This window comes from Corvus hawaiiensis, chromosome 2 (genome assembly GCF_020740725.1).
Source record: "Corvus hawaiiensis isolate bCorHaw1 chromosome 2, bCorHaw1.pri.cur, whole genome shotgun sequence".
Lineage (NCBI taxonomy): Eukaryota > Metazoa > Chordata > Aves > Passeriformes > Corvidae > Corvus > Corvus hawaiiensis.
Genome location: NC_063214.1, coordinates 104,468,710 through 104,493,455, shown reverse-complemented (window position 1 = coordinate 104,493,455; position 24,746 = coordinate 104,468,710). Strand labels below are relative to the sequence as shown.

Sequence of the window (24,746 nt, the reverse complement as noted above, 5' to 3'; positions counted from 1 at the left end):
AGATGTTAAGCAAACAATTTAATGTAATGAGAGCTTTACAAACAGCAGCCCCAAATATTTTGTGGGGAAAAAAAATGAACATGAAGTGTATCAAAATGGTTACTATTATGTATATGTCAACAGTTCCTCAAAATTAACATGACCTTAGGGTTTATTAATCTCATTACAGTTTACAAAATACTCATAGTTCATAGTACTTAAACAAAAAAATCCCACCTATTTACCCAACAGATTAATAGACACAAGAAACTCAAGTCTGTAGCATTTAGATTAACACAGAAAATGATCTGACACATATACATCCCATTAAGTACTGTGAACAGTTTGTAGTTCTGTATAGAGAAATGGATCTGATGCAGCAGTTTAGCAGAAAGTGAGAACAGGCCCATAGAAGAACTTACACAAGACATAAGACTTCCAGATTCTCAAGAGAATTCATAAGGTTTCTGCAAGGTGGAGATTTATTGCCCATTTACAAAGAACAAATGGTAATTACAAGACAAATATAATAATTAAACATACAAGCTCTTGAATTGTACAAAGATACTAATTTCTCATGGTTGAGGTGCATTGTTAAAAACAGTGCTAGCTTAAGAGACCTTTGCAAAGATGCCATGTAATCCCCTACAGTTACAAGGGGACGTGGCTGAACAGGTAAGACACAGATTCACCATTGTGTGTTCTTCGAATTGCCTCTGCCAGGATCATGGAAATGTCAATAAACTGAAATAAAAATTGAGAAGAAAAGTTTTATGGCATGCCAAGAGCAATAAACTATGCAGTTTATAAACACAAACATTCCAGCTATCTTTGTAGCTTTTATTTCTAGGAAGTAACATAACATTAAAGCTTAGGCATTGAACATAAATATATATATAAGAACTGCAATAATACCAAGTAAGAACTGAAAAATTGAGTAAGAAAGCATTGACTAGGATCACTGAACAGTCATATTGTTGAGGACTTCTGACAAAAGGCATGCTGTCAAAAAGCCCCACTATTATTGCCATCAGATGGCAGTGTCTGCTTGACACAAATACAGTTTAAAGGAAGTACACCTTTTAAAGTGCTTGCCTTGTTTCAATAAATACCAAATAAATGTTAAGCTTTTAAAAATGCATTTAAAACTTTAATCTTTTATGCTTTTCTCCACTCTGTACTAAGGAAAACCTCCAAGTGGGACACAACTTCCCAGAATAATTCCATTTTTGTTTTTCAAGAAAAAATAAAGTCGTCTAAGATTTCTGTGGCCTCCACAACAGAATAACTAAGTTCCTACATGCAAATACTGTATAATTAATATTGATTTAAGAAAGAAAGAAAAAAAAGCCAGTCAATTTTACATTTGTTACTCTTTCACAATCAAGCACACTCAAGGTGTGGCAAATACCAAATATTTTGCAGTGCTCTATTGTATTACCTGAATCCCCTTAAAACAATTCTTTAGCATTTTTTAGCAAAATGTTTTGCAAACAATGTATTTAATAATATTAATTTTCTCTCAGGGCACAAACTCTAGCATGAATGAACAGTAAAATACAAATCTTCAGTCTAAAGAAGTGGCATAAAAATACCACTGTACCTGTATTTTTGGGCAATGTTTCATTTTCTCCTCTTGGGGGATTGTATTAGTTACCACAACAGCCTCAAATGATGCATTATTAATCCGAGAGAGGGCAGGACCAGAAAAGATGCCATGAGTCAGAATGGCATAAACTTTAGTAGCGCCAGCAGACATTAACCTGTAGAACACACAAAAATAGCATGCTGTGATGCATGTTTACATACATGGCTACAGATGAAACTGGATACAAATCTTGAAAATACATTTTACTTACTAAGTCCTATATATAAAATATCTACAAAATAATTCCGATATTTGTATAACCTGAAAAAGTTTGAATTGTCTCAGAAAAATCCCCAACAAAAATTATAATTAAATTTAAAAGTTATTTGCAGCAGTGATACTAACCTAAAATGCTGCACTTTTGACCATATCTGCACAACATAAAAATGAACTCCAGTACAAGCTTTCTATCTCAACCAGGCAAAAAATTAAGTAGGTTGGATGGCAGTATTCACAACTCTATTGTGCTTCCATTATTGTCTACCTTTATTTTCATTTGCAATTCAAACAGTTCTGCTTGGAAAGAGTTTCCGAGGAAGAAGAAATGTTAATGATTAAAAGCCTAGCTTACTGCAAGGTTGTGGGAAGACATGCTGCTGATCTAAGCACACAGTGAAGTGATGCATGAGGAGGAAAAACAGTATAAATCAAAGAACTAGAACACCTTGTGAATGAGTCAAAATATCTTAATTTAGTTTCTAGTGGCCTCAATGCCTCCAGATGCTCAGCTATGTCCTACCTGCCTCTCTAGTCTTATAAACAGAGGCCCTGAGGAACAGCATTTTATCAGATCATCACAAAGGCACAGGAGGAAGCGTAAGGGGAAAAAAAAAGACAAAACCACAGAAACATCATCTCATTTTGAATGACTTAACAGAATTGAAGTTTCCTGGTCATTTTCAACACTCCATTTAGTAGCTGCAGCCTACAAGGAGAAGGCGTTACAATATAGTGAGTGTCTATCAAGTGTGTGTACTTGAGTTTGTATTTAAGCAAGTTGATCTGCTGTACCTGAAAATATATTTCTTAGTTCATCTGCTTGATATGCACCTAGGTTGCAGAGATAAAAAGAGTTCTAGGGAGTATTTTGGTGAGCAAGTCTAATTATACACAAAGTACATCCCACCTGGATTTGACATTAATGAAAAGCACTAGTTCATGCCAAGAACATGATACAAGGCAGCATTACTCAATCAAAAGCATCTTAGTGAACATTGCAGATACATTGAAGGTGATTGGCAGTTTTAGAATTTGGTCTCTAGAAACATACTGTAGGTAAATAAAGAGTGCTTCTTTCAAAAAAAGGAAAGAAATAAAGGTTTTTGACAGGAATTAACTTCCTCTATGCACAAGAGTATAAAAAAAAAAGTTGGCTAGGCAATTTGTGATTTTGATCTACAAATGACACAGCTTAGAAGAATACTTTGGGGCATGATGTAGATTAGAATGCAGATAGCAAACAACTATACAACATGTCTGCAAAATTTCATCAAATTTCCATGAAAGAGAAAAGAAACTCAAGACTATATGAATCCTTCTTCCATGAGTTTTTTACATCCTTTATATAGGTGCAAACAGCAAGTCTGCAACTAAAGACTGTAAACTCATGGGATTATTTTTACTTCAAACCACTAAAAATAATGTCTAGTTCACTTAAACTTCACCATGTTGCTTTCATACCATTTCCCACAGCATTCTCCTGTAGAAATTTGCATCTTGTACCTTGGACATGTATACTTTTCACTGAGTAAAAAACTGGTTGGATGGCTAGGCGCAGAAAGTGGTAGTGAATGGAGTTATATCCAGCTGGCAGTCAGTCACTCGAGGGGTTCCCCTAGGGCCAATACCATCTGATATCTTTATCAACGACCAGGACAAGCGGATTGAGGGCACCCTCTGTTATATTTGCAGGTAACACCAAGTTGTGTGGCAGTGTTGATCTGCCTGAGGGCTGGAAGGCTCTGCAGAGGGCTCTGGACAGGCTGGATCTATGGGATGAGGCCATTTGTATGAGGTTCAATACGGCCAAGTGCTGGGTGCTGCACTTTGGTCACAACAATCCCCTGAAGTGCTACAGCCTCAGGGAAGAGAGGCTGAAAAGATGCCTGGTGGAAAAGGACCTGGGGGTGATGGTTGAGAACCAGATGAACATGAGCCAGCCCTACTACTAACCTGAAATGAACCAGCATAAAGGCAGCTGGAAAACCATAAATAATCCTTTCTACTTAGCACTGCTAGAGCCTTAGTTAACATAGGGGGTCCATATTCACAAGCTCCACTTCAAGAAGTGGAACACCTGGAAGGAATCCAGAAGGCATCACAATTGAGCAGAAGTCTACAAACCTTGTGGAAAGACTGAACAAACTCCGGTTACTCAAGTCTAGGGGGAAATTAGAACTCTTCAACCAACTTTCAGACAGAAGACAGGAAAACTTATGCTCACCTCCTCAGATGAAAAGGACAATAGTTTTATACTTAAGAGGTACAGTCAAAATTAATATTACATTTGCATTGAACACTGTGGTGAAAATACTTTACAGTGTTAAATCCAGTAAAGGTTTGTGAAAGATTTCAAAGATTGTGAAAGAAAGGAGAGTGGAAAGGCTCCATGATGAGGATCAAAGAGGGAATGATTTTTTTACCTGTTGCTTCTGCCTTGGAACTCTAAAGGGCACTAAATGGCCTAAGTCTTTTTCAAGTTATATGACATTTTATTTATTCTTGCTCTTCCTAAGTACAGATCATATATTTCTGTAAATATTTTCTCAATTTCATGTTCTAAAGAAGGACACAGCTGAATCACAGAACTGTGACCTATAGACTCAAGGGTCAGAACAACTCAATGCTACAGAGGTCAGGTTGGGTTGTAGGCTTTGAGGATAACTTCATTCATCAGCTGTGCAGTGAGTGAGAACAGTACCATGAGGCAGTGGGCCAGATTGTAATAATACTCACTTGTCCGCTGCATGACATATTGTGCCACATGTGTCAGCCATATCATCGACAAGAATTGCTACTCTGTCTTTCACGTCACCAACTAAGACCATTCTGTCCACTTCATTTGCCTTCTTTCTTTCCTTATGAATGAGAGCAAATTCCACATTCAATCTGTCAGCAATTGAAGTAACCCTAAGTTGCAGGAAGAAATACACCACATTTAGAGAACCATTTTAAAAGAATAAACAGTCATGCATATGTATTTGTCACAAAACACAATTTTTATCTTCTGGCTTTCAAATTGCCACAGCAAAAACTTTTGCAAGGAGTGACACAGGTAGAAACAAACTTAATTAGTTGCTAATAAATACAATCAGAGTGTCTTCAGCTAGACCCCAAAAAACTGATTTTTTAATTGAGTTTACTTTGGTTTCCTGTCATTAAGTGCCTGGCTTTGAAAACATTTCAGCTATTCACAAACTTTTATTAAGCTGCTGCAATACTAGTCACACTAGGTAATTTAAAGTAGGGGGAAGTCAATTCTAAGCCTACGGGAATGTGCACTTTAACAGTCTAACTAAAAAATACCATTGCAGGATTTGAAACTAAGCCAAAGGGGAAAAAAACCCACAAGTTAATAGTGATTAATAACTCATTTCACAGTACTTGACTAGTAATCAAGTCACTTACTTCATTAATAATTCCCTTAGCATACACCTGCTTGACGAAGATCTTTTAAAACCCTTCAGGGTGACCTCTGGTGGCCAAACAAACTTCCAATAATAAACTTGTTACAGACTTCTGATTACTTTTTTCAGTTTGTTTAAAATAATAGAGCTCTTAGGTATAAAGACACAGTAATAAACCACACCATGCTTTTTTCTAAATGCTGATGCAACCTTGTAGCCTGTCTTTTTAGACTATGTTTAGAATGCTGTTTACAAGGTTATTAACATGCATGGTTAATACAGAATACAGTTTTGTTTCTTTACCAATTAAATATGAAGGTGTCTTCAGTTACTGTGTGTCAACAAATGGATGATAAACAAAAATCCCAAATTTTGGCATTTTTATGAATAGTGTAATTTCATAGCAAGTCTCAATACCTCAGAGGCATTAAGATATCAATAGAATTTCCATACCTTATTTTAGCTGCAACATCTAATAAGCTAGGGTAAAACCAAGCAAGTGGTAAGATACAAAAGAAAATTCAAATATTTTAAATGAGTGCAAGAAAATGGATTTTTTAAGAATTAATACGGATTTAAATTTTAAGATAATTCATGTTCAATTTTCACATTCTATTAATTTTTCATTAAGTTTTATTTTGAAGTTCTACATATTTTAAATGGAAAGGCCAAACAATTTTCTTTACATTATATTATTGGAGGTGAAGGAGAAGCTATGAATTTATTGAAAGCAACATTTACCACTACTTCACCAGAAACTGGTTGGTTGCATTACAACAGAAAGATACTAAAGATGGACTGTATCTATCTATATTAAATACAGTGAGAGTGATCCTCAAAAAATAAACTCTTATGATTAACTTGATAATGCACAAATATTTGGAAGGGGGAAAAAATGCTTCTGACTTGAATTCTAAGCAAAGGTTGTATTTTGTTTAAAAAACAAAACAAAACAAAATACAACATAAAAACCAAATGCAAAAATAACAGTATCCTGATAGGAACGAACAAAGAAATATAACTGACTAGGTGATCTTTTAGAATGCTTTCTATGGTCTTCACATCCTTAACTTGATTAATCTGAAAAGGAACAACTAGGAGTTCTACTCAGTCTTATTTCCTTAAAAATCATTACAACAGGAACACTCACAACAGACTCAAGGACTTCAATTAAAATCAAATTATGACAGTCTTTCACATTTTTCCCCACACTATATTTCAGACATTTAAATTGCTATGGGCTTACAGGAGTTTTACTTAATTTGTCTTTGTTCCCTCTGCAGCAGCAGCATGAGCAATAAAACCTGAAAATAAGCATTTTGCCTCAATGGTATGCTTTATGACCTCACCAGCCAGTCTGCTTCTGAGCTTTGGCACTGGTTTATACTCAATCAATACCAAATAAAACAGAGTCTGCTAAATGAGTTACACATGCTGTGAATGAAGAAAGACTCCAATGAACTAAGCTTTCTATTTTTACCTTTCACCACTCAAACTTTCATTCCCTTTTTCTAGTGTTTATAGTGCAGAACTTGGGGTCAACAGGTTTACATCTGGAATGCAATAATGTAAAGAAAAAAGAAATACAAGTCAAGCAAGCTCTTACCTAAATGCCAGCAGGTACAGTGGGAATTGGCCATATGCTTTGACAGAGAAGGGAAGCCTAGGCAATTCCAGAGCGAAGCAGGAAGAGGTGCAGCAACTGGACTAAAGAAGCAAGCAGCAGGAAAATCTCTTCCCTCTGGTGGAGGGATTCAGCTAATGAGGCCATATCCAGGGAGAGAGAAAAATATCTTCTTTAGAGTATAGAAAGCTCCTGAATGTTTTCAAGCATGAACAGCATTGGAACAACTAGTTGTTCTGTTTTCACAATGCAGCTGGATTCATCAGTGATGTACCCTGTATCTCGCACAATTCATAGAGGAATATAGAAGACTAGACAAACTAGATCGTTAACCACTAACTATGTGTAAATCTGATAGTTTTAGGCTTGTACAGTACCTTTTTGCACCACCTGCATCAGGTGAGACTATGATACAGTTTCTCCACTCAGGAATGTTCTCTTTAATCCACTGCAGGACTGCAGGTTCTGCATACAGGTTATCTACTGGAATGTCAAAGAAACCCTAGTCCAAAAGAGAAAGAGAGTTTCATGAATATGTGTTTTCATCTCACCTGGAATGAAGACAAAGGGAAAGAACCAAGCCTTTGCCTTTCATAAATGGTAGAACTTAATTATTATTTTACACTGGCCTAACTCTAACTCTGCTTCTGATACTGATGCCTTAGGTTTTAACTTTTATATTTTTCAAATCCTGTACTGCTTAGTGTGTAACTCTGAAGTTTCTTGTAGCCTGGTAATTTCTGCTCTCTTGTGCTGGGTAGACATAACAAAGCCTCTCCAGGCCTGGTCTTCAAGGACACCTAGACTGTCCTAGGCCCAAAAAGTATAAACCAAGAGCCTTTGAGAGAGGGGCAAGCTGAGGGGAATTACATCATTAAACTGAAGCTTTAATTGGAGAATTAACCCTGCTATGCAAATGAACCAAACCTATAAAAGTGTGAAGAACTCGTGACCTGTCATCCATCTTGGGGTCCATCTTGGCAGTAGCCTCTGGCTCCCCAGGGGGTACCTTTGAAGGCCTTTCAAATAAATACCTACTTTTATTCCCTTACTCTTGTCTAGTCTCTGTTTCTAGGAGGCCTGTTAAGGCATCAATACTACTGTCAAATGCTGCTGAAGTCAAATAAATATTAAGGCCTCTAAAAATATCACCCAAGAGTAGTGAAAAATATAACGGGTGTTCTCAATTGATATAAAAATCAGAAAAGATGATCACCTTCAAGCACTCAAGTAAATTCTTGATAGTGAAAAGCTCTCAAAAAAATCCAGTGAATAATACTCAACTTCCATAAATTTCAACTGCTTGACATTAACAGCAGTATTTCAACATGGCGAAGATTCAAACTAAAATGGAATCTTTGTACAAGGTATAAAAACAAGAAATCTGGTTTAGACCTTTTTATTTATGTGACAGCCGTCTAGCATAATAAGAAATTCTGATTAAATGTGATTGCCAGAACTGGAAGATACAGTGTTTTCTATGAAAAATAAGTTCCCTTAAAACAAGGTACACATGAGAATGACAAATAATGTCTGCTCTGTGTCTGAGGCAAAGGTTTTGTGATTTGCTGGATTCAGCAGTAAGCTAGATAAGGGTTGCCAGGCTCCATCTCCACTTCTTTTAAGAGAATATTACACCCTTGGCTGTAACTACCTAGGGCAACACTATAATCTCTGACAAGGCTAAGATTAAGAGAACTTGCCCCAGGCCAGTATATTTTATGTTTTGGAAGCGCTTACATTAGACTTGGCAAATTCTACCAAAGACTCCAATGCATAAATATTTGAAGTAACTGCAAAATCACCCCAAAAAATGAAGACTGGTCTCTTTCTAAAAGGGAATTTAATTAGAAACAGGTAGCAAGACTTTCTCTGAACCCTGAGAATTCTGTACATAGTCTTTCAAAATAATGACCGAAAACCCAGAGAATTACTATTAGCTTGTCACATTAATTCAGTAGAGCTTCTAGGCACAACTAGTAAGAACCAACAGTTACCTGGATCTGAGAAGCATGCAAGTCCATGGTGATGATGTGGTCAGCCCCTGCAACTGACAGCATGTTGGCAACAAGTTTTGCAGAGATTGGTGCACGGCTCTGAGGAAAAAAGCACAAATCTTTACATTTTAAAAATATTTCAACTAGATGCAAGGATTCAGAAGATTAGTTATTTTTCTTTCTTTTCCTTTACAATTTTGGGAATCTAGATATGAAAAGCTCCAGAACTTTAGCCAAACTATCCTGTCAATCTTGCTACTAGGGTTTTGAAACTCAGTAAAGCATTTAGGAATATCTAAAACAGTTTGCACAGTCTGGCTAATAATGCTTTGTATTAAAGAGATAAAATTCGGGATATATTTTTCCAATTCTTCTACTTAAAAGTTTCAGCTAGCTTTTTCATAGCATAAAGACAATCTTAATTTCTGTAAGCCTCTACTCTACATTAACATACAACTCTGTCTTGTTCTAAGAAACATTGCAAAACCCAAAGATCAAAGGCAAAATGAACCCAACTTTTGAGAATACTGCTTTAAAACAATGTTAGTATCAAGCATTTCTTCATGACACAGTAAAGCTTGTAGCAGATCCTTGGTGTCAGGGGTCTTCTAACCTGACCCTTTTTTTGTTAATTATGTTTAATTCCTGGATGCAATTAGGAGTCTAGAATTCCCAAAAGGGACGGGGGGGGGGGGGGGGGGGAGGGATGAAGAAATCCTAAGAAGAAAGAATGAAAGAAGAATAAAAATCTTATTAGCAAAGTTAATGCCAATGTCAACAGCTTTTTAAAAGCGTCAAGGATGCAAAACAAACAAACAATCAAAAAAAATGAAACTATGACTGGAGGATACCTCACTTTTTTTTAGTTACTCCAAAGTTTCTGCATTCTTTTTAAGCTCTGCAAAAACCTAGTTTTCTCTAACAGAAACACTAACCAAAACCTCCTGCTTTCTTTTTGCTAATCTTTAAATAAGGCTAATAGCTGGCAATAACATTAGCATGAAGGCAGAACTGCAAGTCAGTTTCCATCCCAATATCAGACTGTTTTCTGCTGGCACAGTATTCTCTCCTGCTACATCTCTTTATCAAACAACCTCATTTCATCTCCTAGGAATCTCCTCTCCTTCCACGCCATACACACAATTATAGATTATCTCTGCTTCCCTTCCATTGATGCTCAAGGGCATAAGTGACAATGAGCTGAATCACTGACAATTTAGCCTGGATGCTTTTCCATCTGTGTCCTATCAAGAAGCCAATATTTTCCTCAAAACTTTTGCTAGTTTAGGTGGAAACTTGGCATTTCTCTGTTTTAACCTGCAGATTGACAACACACTTCCAGAATAGAAACTGAGATACTGTAGTCTCATTTTATGGCTAGGTCAAGTTTATCACCACCATTACTGAAATTCTTCATGTTGAAAACCATCTCTTTTGAGGGACACACATCATCACCACCACTACAGAGAAAACAGATGCAACAGCCAGCACTCCCCAGATCTCTGTGATTCAGATGCATACAGCTTCCAGTTTATAATCATTAGTGCTTCAGCACAGTTGATTTTCTACTCACTGAGGACAATGCTGCTCTTCATTTAAGTTCAGTTCTGTAAGTTGTCTGAAGCTTTCTGGATATTTCTATTATTGGCAGCAAATTTTTTTCATGCCATTTGAATTCCTGATTACTTCAGCTCATTTTAGCATCTGATATTTTCAAGCTGGACTTCAAAATACTCTCAAATCTCTGTCAACATCTAACAAAAGAAATATTTAGTATCTACTCTTTTCATTCTATTGCAGTGTTCTCTTACCAACTCTTTGCAAAGATCTAGTTTAATGCTTCCATTAAGCTGGACTAACAGGTAAAGTTGAAATGAGAGGTTTGTTCTCCTGCTTGTACTATCCTATCTTTCCAGGCTAGAGACTTCCCTTGTGCTGTACACTAGGACTTGTCTGAACCAACAACCAGGTGAGTCAGCTCAAAAAGAATGAAAAGAAAATGGCAAACCAGGACCAGCCACCCTGGTAGAAACAAGTAACTAGCTCAGGCTAGCAGCTAAAGGCAAATTACATTCTTTTCAGAGCATGGTTTGCCATTTCCACTCCATTTAGCACACTGAATTTTGTCTAATTTTTTCATTTTTGTTCAATGGGAATACCATTCAGTTTGTCTCATGTATCAATATCATGAGTATCACCATCACAAAAATCCCCAAATAAAATACTTTCCTACATCACATACTAATGCATACATTACCAGTTGATACTTCTTTCAGCTGCTGGCCTTGCAGGCTGCCTTCCCAGAAGGAAGAACTTGAAGTTTTACCACTAGGTAACTTGTTTTAGCAGATATGCACACATCACAGATTGCCTACATGTTGATGGACAGAGGGTCTTGGAAGGAAAGATAGCCAGACACGAGTACCTGTTTCTCAAGAATGGGCTAATAGCAGATTAAGATAAAAGAAGTTTGCAGCTGACAGTTTCCTTTATACAAAATTGTGCATTAAAAGAAAATCCACATGACACATTTAAGATTTTCTTGCTTGCATAGAAAATTAGTTTTGTGCTACAATATGATCCAAATTGAAGATTATTTTAAAATCAAAGAAAGTATATTCATGGGAACCTCAGACAACCTGGCCTCATTATTCAGAAACTTGGATGACAAAGGTGGGTGAGAACTCATGATTTTCCTTATAATGTAGTTTGTAAGGTTTGCTTCTGATGAGAGAGATAAGGACACAGATTCACAGTATTCATTGTTCAATTATTTGATGTAATTTTAGATTATTTTCAGGATTATTAGTGTGAAGTGCAGCATTAGATTATGCACAAAAACAAAATTGTAAAAGAAATCACTTGAATTACCACTGGCAGGGGGAATCCACAAAGCTAATATAAACAACCTCACAAGAGAAACTGTGCAAAGGACGCATAGCTGAAATTAAAAGTTGTCCATCAAGATCAAAGCTCTGTTGCCTTTAAGCTTCTTAGTACATTGTCTTGCTCAATATTCATCACATGCACACTGAACAGGAAAAAAAAAGGAAATCAAAGAAAGCCCAAAGATTTATAACTGGAACTTTCACTTCCAAGAAAGCCAGTTGTGAAGTGTATGGATACTGAATGTTCACTAATGTGTTACCCAAATTTATCATTTCAAAAATGAGATATGCTTTGAAGCCTCAGAAATTGACAGCCATTATCTTGAATGTCCAAATAAATTTTTAACTAGAATCTAGGAGTTTTCTTGTAGCAAATTATTCCATAGGTTTACTGTCATGGCCTAGGTGAAACACAACTGAAATCAAGAAGTGAAACTGAAAATGTTCCTAGTTATACATAATGTAACCCAGTAAGTTTCACCCTTTAAGGCCATATTAATGGAAATGCATAGTGTTAGATTTAAAAAAAAAAAAAAAAAAGATACCTACCCAACGCTCCACGGACCCCTTCTACAAATCAAAAAAACAAAGTTACATGAGCTGTAGAACACCAAACTCACCTGTCACTGTACTTCTAACTTATCTCAAAGGCATCTCTGCAGCATCCTACATAAATGTGTCCTGCCCACAGCTTGGAAGGTTAGCATAATTAGAGGATGCGTAAGTGCAGTTATGGTCAAAGCACAGGAACATTTGAGCTACTTTTAAGTTTAGCTAGCTTGTGCATCAGAAATATTCTAGTTTAGGGCAGCACTTGACTGAGTCTAAATTAATTTACTGACTTTTTTATCATTCTCAGTAAGCCTTTTTTTTTTTTTTTAAAGTCTGTTTCCCATTTAAAGATAGTCCAGGTTTAGTGCTAAAATTTTCAGAGTAGGTTAGATTGCTCAGACTAAGATTTTTACTGCAAGCCCCTCTCCTTACATAAATAAATGAAGAGCACTTTCATTGTTCTCAGGAATCATAACTGCACCAGAGGTATGACAAAGACATGGTTATTTTAAGTAGCAAGGACTCCATCTATTTAGTTCTTAATGAATTAAAGTCAATAACTTAAATTCAAACCAGAAAACAGCGTCCATCTAGTGGAGATTATACTGCCTCAGTTCATAGTCAAGCAAACTACAGCAACGTCTTTCACACACCAAAGAAGAAAATCTGTGTACGATCCCAGGAAGAAAATGGCTGGCACTTTACTGACACTTCAGGCAGCACACAAAGCTTGTGCCCTCATCATGGGTCAAAGACCAAGTGATCTGATGCAAGCAGGAGGGAAGTTGTCCCTGTCAATAAGCTGCCCAATGTTGACAGCTGTATTATAGCTAATTTTGCAACATGGAGGTCAACTACCAAGGTTAATTTCCAAAGATGGCAAACATTTTCTCAATTGCAAAACAGAGGGGGGGTAAAAAAAGCCACAAAAAAATATTTTGCCTACAGCTGCAGAACTCAGTGACACACAGAGAACAGTCTGGAAAAAAAATCTCAAAATCTCTATTAATCAAAATCACTTTCCTAGGCTTTCTATCTTCAGATGGCGTTTCTGAAATACGAAATGCTCCTGGATGGCACGCACTCTGCCACCACACTGGGGGGTTAAATTGTCTCTGGAAGTCTGCCACATGGAATTTGGGTAGCCTTGACAAGACAATTTAGATGCATGGAAAATTTGGAATATACTCTTCCTTTTCCCACACCAAGAACTTAGAAGACGGTACAGCAGAACTTCCCAAAATGAAGTGGGAAATCAAAACATAGTGAGATGCTTTCCCTTCTTTTCAACAAAATGCTTATTGGTACCCCTTCAAAGTACCAATAACTCTTTTGATGTACAGTATTTCACCCCTTCTGATCAAGGGAAAGCATCATCCAATACAAAACACAGCAAAAATTAAGTACCAAGAGATGTAGGCAAAGAATAGGGTTTTACTTTTTAACTCCTGAATTCCATTTTTAGAAGTGTAATAAGCAGCCCTTCATAGTATTAGCATGGTATTACAGAGCCTGCACTTAAAGAATAAATATACCAGAAAATAAGTTTTTTAGTTTTGTTCTTAGATATCACAGGCTGACTATTACATATTTTGTAATAACTGCTATTATTTTTAGCTTTTCCATTACTTCACTCCTGTTACGTTTTTTATCTAAAAGAATATAAAGACCACCAGAAGGCTTTCAGAATGGTTTGCTTGATGCCCAAAGTGAAAGAGAAGGGGCAGTCCATTTACAGGAAGTAAAGGAGAGGGACAATTTTCCAAAAATACAACCATTGCAATCCAATCTTTAAAGCCAAATTCACATTTCTTATTACTTCTTTTCAAGTGAGTTTAGGTAAAAGTACCATTCACATAACCTATCAAAGGGGGGGTTTTTTATATATAGTAGAGATAGAAAGTCTAGTTCTGTATTTTTTAAAATCAGCCTCACCTCCCACAGAGGGTTTGTTACTGCGTTACCAACTTGGCTGAACTGATATATTCATCAGTTATGACAGATCAAATTCAGGAAAAGGGCAATAAAATCAGTAGAGCATTTATGGGGTTTCCATACAATTTTTTGTATTCATAAATCAAAGTAGTTACTACAGATATAAAAACTTTTTTTTAATCTGTCTGGCAGCACAAAATAATGTTTTTATTAATTTCCATTATGTATTGTGGATTTCATCAGTTCCTTCCATTTTGCTCTGTTTAACCATATATGATAAAACCTACCTACATAATAGTTACAGCACTTTAAACTTAGTATTTAATTCCATGCAATTAAAATGCTTAAAAAAGTGTCCTCTCTCCATTTGTAGGGATTAAAAAAACCAAAAAACTTTGCAAAAGGACAATAAACAATCCCATAAGATGGGGTTTGTGAGCAAAGTACTCTGCAATATACCACACACACAGAATATACCTACTTTTGCAAACTGAAGACATGTCAATTATCAAAACACAGGCAAAAAGATAATTTATTGTCTCACTTCATTCACTTGTAGATAAAATAATGGAACATTTTACCAAGAGAAAAGGATGGGGGGGGATTCAAATCTTTCTAATAACTTAAATAATTTTTAATCTCCAAAAATTTCAAGTGAACAAACTGAACAAAAGCCTTCCAAAATGACATAGTTCTTACCTACCTTGTCTTTCTTATCTTGCCTGGCATATGGAAAACATGGAATTACAGCAGTCACTCTGGAGGATGATGCAATCTTGCAAGCATTGATCATGATGAGTAGTTCCATTAAGTTGTCATTTATTTCTCCACAGCCACTCTGGATAATATACACATCTTCCCCTCTCACACTTTCACCAATCTCTACACTGAAAGAGCAGGAGATGATAATTTCAACACTTGTATTACCGGAAAAGTATTACTAAAAAATAAAAAAATAAATAAATCCAGTTATGTTTTAACAAACTACCTTAGGTCTTCTGTAAACTTCCCATTTAGAGTAGGATTTTTTTTGCAGCAATTTCGATAACAGCTTCCTTGACACAAAGTCCATGTCAATATAAGCCAGTCTAAAATTTACTTTAGCCTCAATATGGTCTTCATCGGGTCAGCACCAACCAACATGTAATTACAGCTATAAAATCTACACCATTATGTTCAAGTAAAGTGTTTTTAAAAGACAAAAATCTTATAGAAAAGCTAAGAAGGCTGCTAATCAACAGCTTACTATGGCTCAACTCTCATGTTGAATCAGTTGTTCTATTTGCTCTAACAATGCTTACATGCTTTGGTTCCTTATGGAAGTATCTAAGTTTTTTTGTTCTTCCACAGATTTCAAGACAAATTCTGGGACCAACCACTGCTCACACCACAGAAGTCAAAAATTAAATAGAGCTTAAAAACAAATATGAAAAATAAAACAAAACTGTTGAACGTGTATTTTTTCTCAATTCTAGATCCAAGCAAAAGACATCTACTGCTGAACCACACTAACTTTTCACACCTCTTACTCCAAAACTTACATATAAACACAGCAGAATAACCTTCATTTTCCCTAAATCCGTGCACAATGTACATGAAACATACAGACTTCCTAAATAATTAAGTGATCAGACCTTGCAAACCCATGCTCTACTATGCTAGCCTCAGTTTTTAAGTGCTAGAATATACTGAACCCTTATTTAAAAGGTTGCATCTTTACCCAAGACACAAATAAGAAGTTTCTGACTGGAAACCATCCAAATGGCTCAGATGTGGGTAGAATAATTTCTCTGATGGGTCCTTCCATGCTGAGGCTTATTCTAGTCAAACACTGTCCTAACAAGTTTTGTTTATCAGCTCTCAGAATCCTGTGTAAGACCCATGAGCTTTGCACAGAAAGGAATTTACTGCTTTTCAACATCTTAGTGATAAGCACACATTTGATTTATCACCATCAAGATAGTTGAGTACATGCTCTCAGCTCCCCTATTCGAGTTCTCTGCAGTCCCAAACAAGTTATATGAAGATCCCGTCTTAACTTTATTCCTTAATGGAATACATTTTTTGCCTAAGAATGCTACTAGGAGGATTTCTTAAGGTCGAAAGAAAGCAAACCAGCAAACAAACACCAGGTCTCCGGAAGAGGTGGTCAGGTACAGAATCATCTGGGCATATGTCAGGAAACCTTTTGCAGCCTTTCATCATTCCACAAAGACACGATTTTTTAGTCACAAAACTGTTACTTCCCTCTCTAAATTTTTGATCAATGGAATGAGGCCATTCATAGAAAACTGTTTTGATCAAAATATTTTCTTAGTTTATGTCCCTTTTTGGAGCTGAAAAAGTTTTGGTCAACATGACATTTTTTCAGCAAGATAGTAAGTGTGATATGATTGGAAAAACTAGCCAGGCTTAAGTAGAAGAAGCCCTTCTGAACACAAATCCAGCTCGACGTGAAGAATCTGCTCACTAGCTTATGGATGTGGCCTCAATCATTATTATACCTTTGTGGTTATCAAGAGGGCTTTAAAAAATTCTAATTGCACCCTGAATCAGCAATTAGACCTGCTTTATAGTGAGTGTTGTCTCATACCACACCTTTGGAATATGTCCAAAGAAAAATTATTTTATTACTTAAGAAAAAAAAGGAACAGCTAATTTAACAGTCTAACATTAAATAATAGGGGAAAAAAATGGCTGAGTGACAAAAGTACATGATCTTAGTGTTCACTATATACTGAAAAAACACTGAATTATAACACTCAGAGTTGTTTTAGTCTTATAAAAACTGTCACTTCTATGCACATCACTAAAAAATAACAATTTTCAGAAGGTCAACGAATATACTTTCAGATAAATATAGGTCTGGTTAATATAGTGGACCAGAAAAGATGATTTTTCCATTGTCATTAATTGTATCTTTTTCCAATGATCTTGGGCTACCAATAAACATCATCCTGTAAACAACTTAGAAAACAAACCTGCTACTTCTTTCTCAGTGCATTTGAAAAAAAAAAAATGTAGCTATGTTTTTATGGCTAGAATGACATAATTATTTGTCACACAGAAATGTGAGTAGTCACATTTCCCAGTCAAGATGAGAGAGCTGTGCAACAGATCAGTATCTCTTATTATCTACCTTCTCAAAGATTGGTACTGAGAGGAGCTGTGTAGACTCAACCAACAGATACACACACAGATGCCTATTTTACCTTCCCCAAGCCAGAGAGTAAAAGATAACCAGTCACTGTGTTGCAAGTATTCCATCAGATACAGCCTGTACTAACCACATTGGTGGGGGTTTGGGTGGTATACTTTTTTTTTTTTTCCCCTGGGGTGGTCAGGGGGCAGGGAATTGGCAATTTGGGCTTGTTTTGGGGTTTTTTGCCCTGTCCCTTTTTTTTTTGTAAAAACAAAAATACGGTTTTTTTAACATATTCAGGCAACCAATAAGAGACTATAAATTATAGAATCAGGTATTTGAATGTTGTATCTCAAATATCTATTATCTAAGCTAACAGCAGTCAAACTTTGTGACAGTTATCAACACTACTACTAAATTCCCCCATCTCTGTCATGACCTTATTAACTGTTCGTGAGGTTATTTAAACAATTTCACATAGTCAGGACACAGAGGAAGGACACAAGAATAAGCTTTTGCCTCAAGATTACAAGCTCTGTTTGTTTTATGCAATTCAATCAAATTCAGCTATTTGGTAACAGTTTAAATAAATTTCTGTTCAAGAAGAGTCAACAGAACCTGTACATTAAAAGTCCTGACACCACACAATTGTGTTTAAAAGAGAAATTTACAGAAATCAATAGCCCACAAAAGTAATTAACTCTGAGCCAGTTGCTTGGCATGCAGAAGCACAAGGTTCTAGGTGGGAAAGATACATATAAGACAGGACATGATGAATACCAAGTTTAAGTATCTGTGTTCAACTTGCAAAGGCTGATTTGAGAGTTCAATTTAATAAGTAGAAACTTGGACAGGCTAATAACCATGAATTAAGGATACAGCATAAAACCACTTAGGTTACAAACATATTTCAATGGCTGAAGCACCATTAAGCAAAAATCAGAATCAGGAGTAACAGCAGACTGAGCTCCTTTTGAGCTAGATTTATAGTGCAGTCCCAACTGAGCTTAATGATGGGAATTATAAATTTGTACGTCCTACAGCTGTGGGGAAGTAGAGGAATAAGTATGTAGAGCCAGCCTACAATGGTAAATAATGTAAATACATAACTAGGATGTTCAAATCATACACTTACAAGGGCTCTGTGGTTTTTTTTTTAAATAACTACAGCAGATTAAGTTTCTAGCCATGCTTACAAAAAGTAAGATTTCTCAAGCAAATTAGAGGCTAATAAACTAGATGTGTACTTCAGGCTCTTTCAGTACCCACAGAAGAGGGCAAAAATGAAGGTCTAGAGTCCTCATACAGTGTGCAAATGAATCAATATCTCAAAAGTGGTCAAACAAATCCACATGCTGAGTTTGCAATTCATTGAAACCTAGCCAATGGCAAGCACTGAGCAGCAGGGTGTGTTTGACCTCTTACCTTTGGGAACACCTTTGGCAGGGTAAAGTCTTTCAACTCAAGAGTTTCAACTTATTGGGCAAATATTTCAACTGACATGATGTTACATAACAAAGTGGGTACCAGAAAAGCCCAAAACAACAAAGAAACAATAAAAATGCCAGAGTTGGTTTTAGGTCTATAGGGATCCCGTATCTCCTGGCACCCATGGTCTCCCCTCAACTCTAGGCTCTTGCACTTTGATTAACAGCTCCAAGACAAACTCCCTGCTGTATCTCCATTAACAACTGCCCAGTTCTAATGCAGAGCACTGGTATGGTAAACACCAGAAGATAGGAAATATCTTGTTGCCCTCTACTCTGGCACACAGCCTGCCACCACAAGAGGAAAACATTTTTTCTTGAGCAAGTTCTGGGTTTAGCTACATTCAGTCCAAAAACTACCCTCAAAAATTTGTAAACAAATGTCTAACAGGCCTGAACATGTGCAAAACTCTTCAAAGGCTCAGTACCAAATTCTGCAGCTAAGGACACATGGGATTTTCAGCCATTATTCACACATATTGGGGTTTTTTGTTTGGCTTTTTTAGGGGGGAGCAGAGGGTAGGAGGTGTTGTGGGGGTTTTTTTGGTTTGTTTTTGTTTGTTTGGGTTTTTTGGTTTGTTTTGTTTTAATTTCAAATACTTAGCATCTACACAAAGATAGAAGTGCATAGTATCTGGCAAGGTCAAAAAAGTGAAAGTCTCAAATCAAAAACTTTAAAGGATTTGGGGCCTTTTCCGATTCAGAGAAATGAACAATGCAATAAATGGCCGTATTTGCTGCGTCTTCAATTCCCTATACAAACAAAACACTGTGCTGTTGTGGCTTTAACACATACAGTGTGCAGTCCGGAACCAAATTTTACCTTATTCAGCCAAGCTGGTAAAATCTGTTTCTCCAGCCTCCTCTTGCTCATGACAGTGCAGGCAAGCTGGGAGAGAGGAAAACAGCTGCCCCCACTGACAGAGGCAGACCACAACCAGCCCAGCTGGAAATCGCTCAGCAGCAGGGCAGTATGAAGAAACACTTCACATCCCACTGTGTCCCTAATCCCTACTGCCTTCAGCTGTTCTAGCAGCAGTTTATGACCTGAGCTTGCTCATTCCATGATTAGGGATCTGCAAACACCATAACCATCTACTCAGTGAGGGTGATACAGCTCATGGCTCCACATCAGCTGAACCCAAAGGAACCAGATTACATGAGATGTGGTGAGGTCATGTCTCATCTGAGACAGCTGCAGTACCAGAATTGAAGGATGCTGATGGGGAGATAAGAAGGAAGTCTTAAAGCCAGGTGACAAATCATACATCCCTAGTATGAGTGTTTCCAGGTTTCCTCTTGATTTTTTTCAGTTGTTTACTTCATGGAACAAACTGGTTTTATTACCCCACTTTGTGTGAAAGAGAGACTCAAACCCATCCTTGAATGAATTCTCCAGGGAAACATCAGCTACTTTTTTCTAACTTCCAGGATCAAATATCAGCCCATGACATCCAGTTTAGTCTATTTACTCACAAGAAAATAGCCCTTATATCAACAGCACAGCTTTCCCCATACAGCAGACAACATCAGTTTTGTAGTCATTCCACATTTCCTTCTGTAAAAGCTAAATGACATACGCTTTAAGTTGGTGTTTCTGAAACAATCCAGCTTCAGCAGCTGAATAAGGCTGTGGGTAGGAAGCCTTCAAACTCACATGTGCCAAGCAGGACTTCAATTCCCTTCCTCTTGGATCAAGAAAATCTATTACTCACTTCAGCCAGTGAATCTGACAGCAAGAAGCCAGGAACCTCACAGGAATGGGTGGGAGCACTAACATCTTTCACCAGGAAAGATGTGTGCAAAAGAATGCCATCTATGAGTAATTTCTCCATTTTGAATTAACAAGTATTTCAAGGGCAGAATTAAAATAAATAGTCTTTACAGAAGGAAGAATACCCTATCTTGTATGAAAATAAATTTATTTACAAAGCGATAAATTTAATCAAATTTTTTCAATTGACTCACCAAAAATATCTGCACTGGGGTTTAATTGTATAGCAACTCTAATTAAATGCTACCTCAGTGTATTTGAAGACAATTTTGCAAAAAGCTTCAGCATGTTTAATATCTGCATGCATCTGTTACATGGCAGTCAAACAGTTTCATGACGCTGAGGCTAAACAGTCCTGTTTAAGGACTTCCATTCCTTTCTTCTTCCTCCAGCCTCTAAACCCTGCCGATGACAGTTGGCTTGTGGGGTTTGAAGAAGATAAACTGAATAAGCCCCCACTGCAGCCCTTATCATTTTGCCAGATAAATAAGAAGGTGGTGCCACCCAAGCTCCTACCATGACACTGTGGCTGGCACTTAACTGACACACAAGCTATGAATAATAAGAGTTATCATCCACAACCAGATATTATTAAGGAGCTCTGGTGCTGCATTTGATAGGGTTGCTTGACATTAGTAGCCAGCTGAAGGAAAACATTTCCACACAGTTTAAAGGGAAGGAGGGAAAAAATGGGGCAGTGATTGAGTCTGCCATCAATTTCCCCCACTTTCTCAGCACAGACATTACATCTACCAGCTACAGAACCCGAAAGAATATTGATTGCCTAAATCAAAAGAGGACTGTAATATTATTTCTAGATACACCAGTCTCAGTACAGATAAAAATGAGAAGCCTTTCCCATTTTAAATGTTCTGGAGCTGGAAACATACTGGCACTGGCTATTTAGCCACAGTGCTTGTCAGTGGTGGTCCTATCCCTGGCTGATCTCAGCATCAGTTTCTCAAACCCACTTACAACTGCTGAGAACTGGGACTGAAACCTAAAGCCTGTTTGACTTGAAATAGAATGCAAAATATATAATAACTCTTCCCTCCACTCTGTTCTGCAAGCCAGACTAATTACACCTCTCAAGTAAAAGGCTTCCAGCTAGGACCTTTTGCAAGGATTTAAGCCTGGGGCTGCACACAGTTATCAATTTATGCATCATTTATATTTAAGAGAGTGCAGCAAACAGCAGAACAGAGTTTTGAACAAAAAATAAATCTTCTCTGCAACTTGCTAACTTAACAGATCTGACAAAGCAAGTTTGTTGACCCTCATGCCCAGGCTCATCTGTTTACATGGGGGTTTGCTGGAGTGCCACTGGAAGGTTTAAGGTTTCTTGAGCTTTTTAACTATCAGGTTTTAGTATTCTGCAATACTGCAAGTGTATTTCACAATGCCAATACACTTGTTTATAAATTTAAAAATGCAACAAAATTAAAGAAAAGAAAGGACCATGCTGGATTCACTTTATCTAGGAAGAAGTCCTCTTTTGCTTACATACACACACAATTTTACAGTATAGACAGACTGAAAATTCAGATGCCTCAGGAAAGAACTCCTCTGCATAAGTATCACTTTACCTGTAGTTTAATTTCAACTACATTGTTGAGGAATTAAGAACATTAGTCGTGAAAACTGGAAATTCAACATCCTGAAGAAAGTTGCTAAGAATATTGAAAAAATTACCCACTTGAAATATTATATGGTGGATACAACTTTACTTGCTGAACGGGAAACAAGAACTTCAGATCAAACTCTCAAAAGAAGGAAGTTGTAAAGCAAAAAAAAAAAAAAAAAAAAAACAAAAACAAAAAAAAACCCCAAAAATGTAAAGATTTAGAATATTAAGGCATTTTAGTTCAGGGATTAAAAGAAATAAAAAAGATAATGTCAGCCTTGCAGTGTTGCAACAGAAGCAACCAGAAATAATATTCCTAAAAAATACATTCCTCATATCTGTACCACACTACATTGCTAGTTGCCTAAAAAAAATAAACTGGCACTACTAGATTAGCCAAACCACTGACATACTGCAGTCACCACTACCTTCCATTTTAATGGCAGAGAGAATAGTCCCTACCTGGAAAAATAGGTGGAATGACAGTCTTCAGATGATTGTATCCTGAAGCCCAGAATTTAATTATAAATAAATATGCAAACTGTGGAGATAAATTTCTACCTTGGATGAAATCTTAGTCAATTATTTCTGCTGTTTGCTATGTTTCAAGCACAGATTAAGATAAATGTCTCTGGAGAACAAACATTAAAAAAAATTAGACAAGTTAGCAAGAAAGTCATGCAACCAAATACCCAAGTTAAGTTTTATCATGCAGAAAAGAGATCAAAGAGCAATAAAGTGAGTATAGGGCTGGAAAGAACTGAGAGAAGATTTAAGCTTTCATTTAATCAGGAATGAATAGAAGAGTTAGGGTGTGCAAACATTAGATTGCATAAACACCAGTGGAAGAGGGTTTATAGTAATGCCAGTGAGCATGACTAGAGCAAGAGCAACTGCACTGAGAATGCAAAAATGTAGACAGAAGAGAAGGACAAGCTTTGTGAGAGCAATTTTAGAATACATCACGTTAATCTTTCAAAGGAAGCAATGAAAACACGCTTTTTCAGGAGATTCAGAACAAGAACAGATAAAAATAAACATACAAGAAGCTCAAAGACTAGCCAGCTACTTAGAGCAGGAGCTTGTTTCAGAATCAGCTGGCAGCCTGGACTCACACACCTATATAGAGAAGCAATTGCAGTCTTACCAGCTCATGGGACAAACATACCACTGTCACTTCAATTTAAAATTCTTCATTAATATTGAGCAAATCAAATACTTGGGTCAGAAAGCTAAGATGACACACTAGTAAAGAGACCCAAAATTGATAGAAAAAGCATTATCAAGAACATTCTCAGACTTCAGGTGAGCAGGTTGTCCTCATGGTTTTACACAGGATTTTTTGCACTGTTACCAAACTCACTTTCTGCGTTTGTCTGGCCAGGAATCTGTGATGACTGCACTTTGCAGAGTAAGCCAAGGCCATCACAACAACTTGTATCGCTCTCGTGCACAACCATCAGCCTTGGACTACAGAGTGGAGCCCTACAGGAGCTATAGCTCGTCCACCACACACACACCTGGCTGCTAATGCAAAATAAAGATGAGTTGCAACAAATTGTGCAAGTGTGGTTTGACCTAGGCCCTGCTTTAAATGTCTAATCCAGCATCACCATCCTGTTCTTGTATCTGCCTGTAAGTAGGTCTGTATGCACACCTACTTACAAAACTACATCGCATACTATAGTTTATAAAACTAAGATTTTTTTTTATCTTTAGGTAAATAAAGCTGATAAAGTGCACAGGTATTATCTGTGAGTGGTAGGATGCGCCCGACATTGCAGACGAGCTGCCTGTGCAAAAACCATTCCCACCCCACAGTAAGGAGGATGCTCTTCACCCGGCCAGGGTCGTGCCAGCCCTCCTCTGGCCAAGGAGCTCCCGACAGGAGCGCGCCCGAGCTGTGCCGGCACAAGCCAGCCGGGACACCTCCGGTGGGTGCTCGTGCTCCGAGGAGGGAAGGAGGGAGAGGGAGACAGGAGAGGGAGGAAGGAGTGCCGGGCAGGACACACCGGACCACGCCATGCCCCCGTGGCTGCATCTGGACCGAGCCATCCATAGGCGGGTCCCGCACCGGCTCAGCCGCCCTGACAGGACCCGCCGCCAGCCCGGGGTGACAGCGGTGCGGGTGACAGCGGAGCGGGACCCGCCGCCAGCCCGGGGTGACAGCGGGGCGGGACCCGGCGCTGCAGCCGCCCGGGCGCGGGGGTGTGTCCGGGCTGCGCCCGTGACGCCAGCGGGGCGTGAGAGCGGAACACGCGGCGGGGCCGGGGCAGAGGCACGCACCTGGTCTCCTGGTTGCTGAACTTCTTGGTGACCACCTTGCCCAGCTCCAGCCCGAGCCGGTCCGCCACCCGCTGGGACAGGTCGTGGTGGGAGCTGCCGCTGAACAGCACGATGTTCGGCATGGCGGGGGCGAGCGCGGGGCTGCGGCGAGAGCGGTAGAGGAGCGCGGGGAGCGCGGTGCGGG

General features: G+C 37.9%; 1 protein-coding gene across 4 annotated transcripts; it reads right to left on the bottom strand.

Annotated features, from left to right (window-relative positions):
* Positions 1 to 438: 438 nt before the first annotated feature.
* On the bottom strand, positions 439 to 24,737 carry PRPS2 (phosphoribosyl pyrophosphate synthetase 2). Of its 4 annotated transcripts, none has more exons than XM_048286199.1 (8): positions 24,563 to 24,737; positions 14,953 to 15,136; positions 12,312 to 12,332; positions 8,875 to 8,973; positions 7,255 to 7,379; positions 4,583 to 4,756; positions 1,583 to 1,742; positions 439 to 723 (listed from the first exon to the last, which is right to left on the bottom strand). In XM_048286199.1, the coding sequence occupies exons 1-8, from the start codon at positions 24,682 to 24,684 to the stop codon at positions 631 to 633; spliced, it is 978 nt and encodes a 325-aa protein (XP_048142156.1). In that variant the 5' UTR covers positions 24,685 to 24,737; the 3' UTR covers positions 439 to 630. The 4 variants fall into 4 exon arrangements, with proteins under 4 accessions (XP_048142156.1, XP_048142138.1, XP_048142166.1 ...); XM_048286181.1 differs by lacking the exon at positions 24,563 to 24,737 and adding an exon at positions 24,117 to 24,316; XM_048286209.1 differs by lacking the exon at positions 12,312 to 12,332.
* Positions 24,738 to 24,746: the final 9 nt, after the last annotated feature.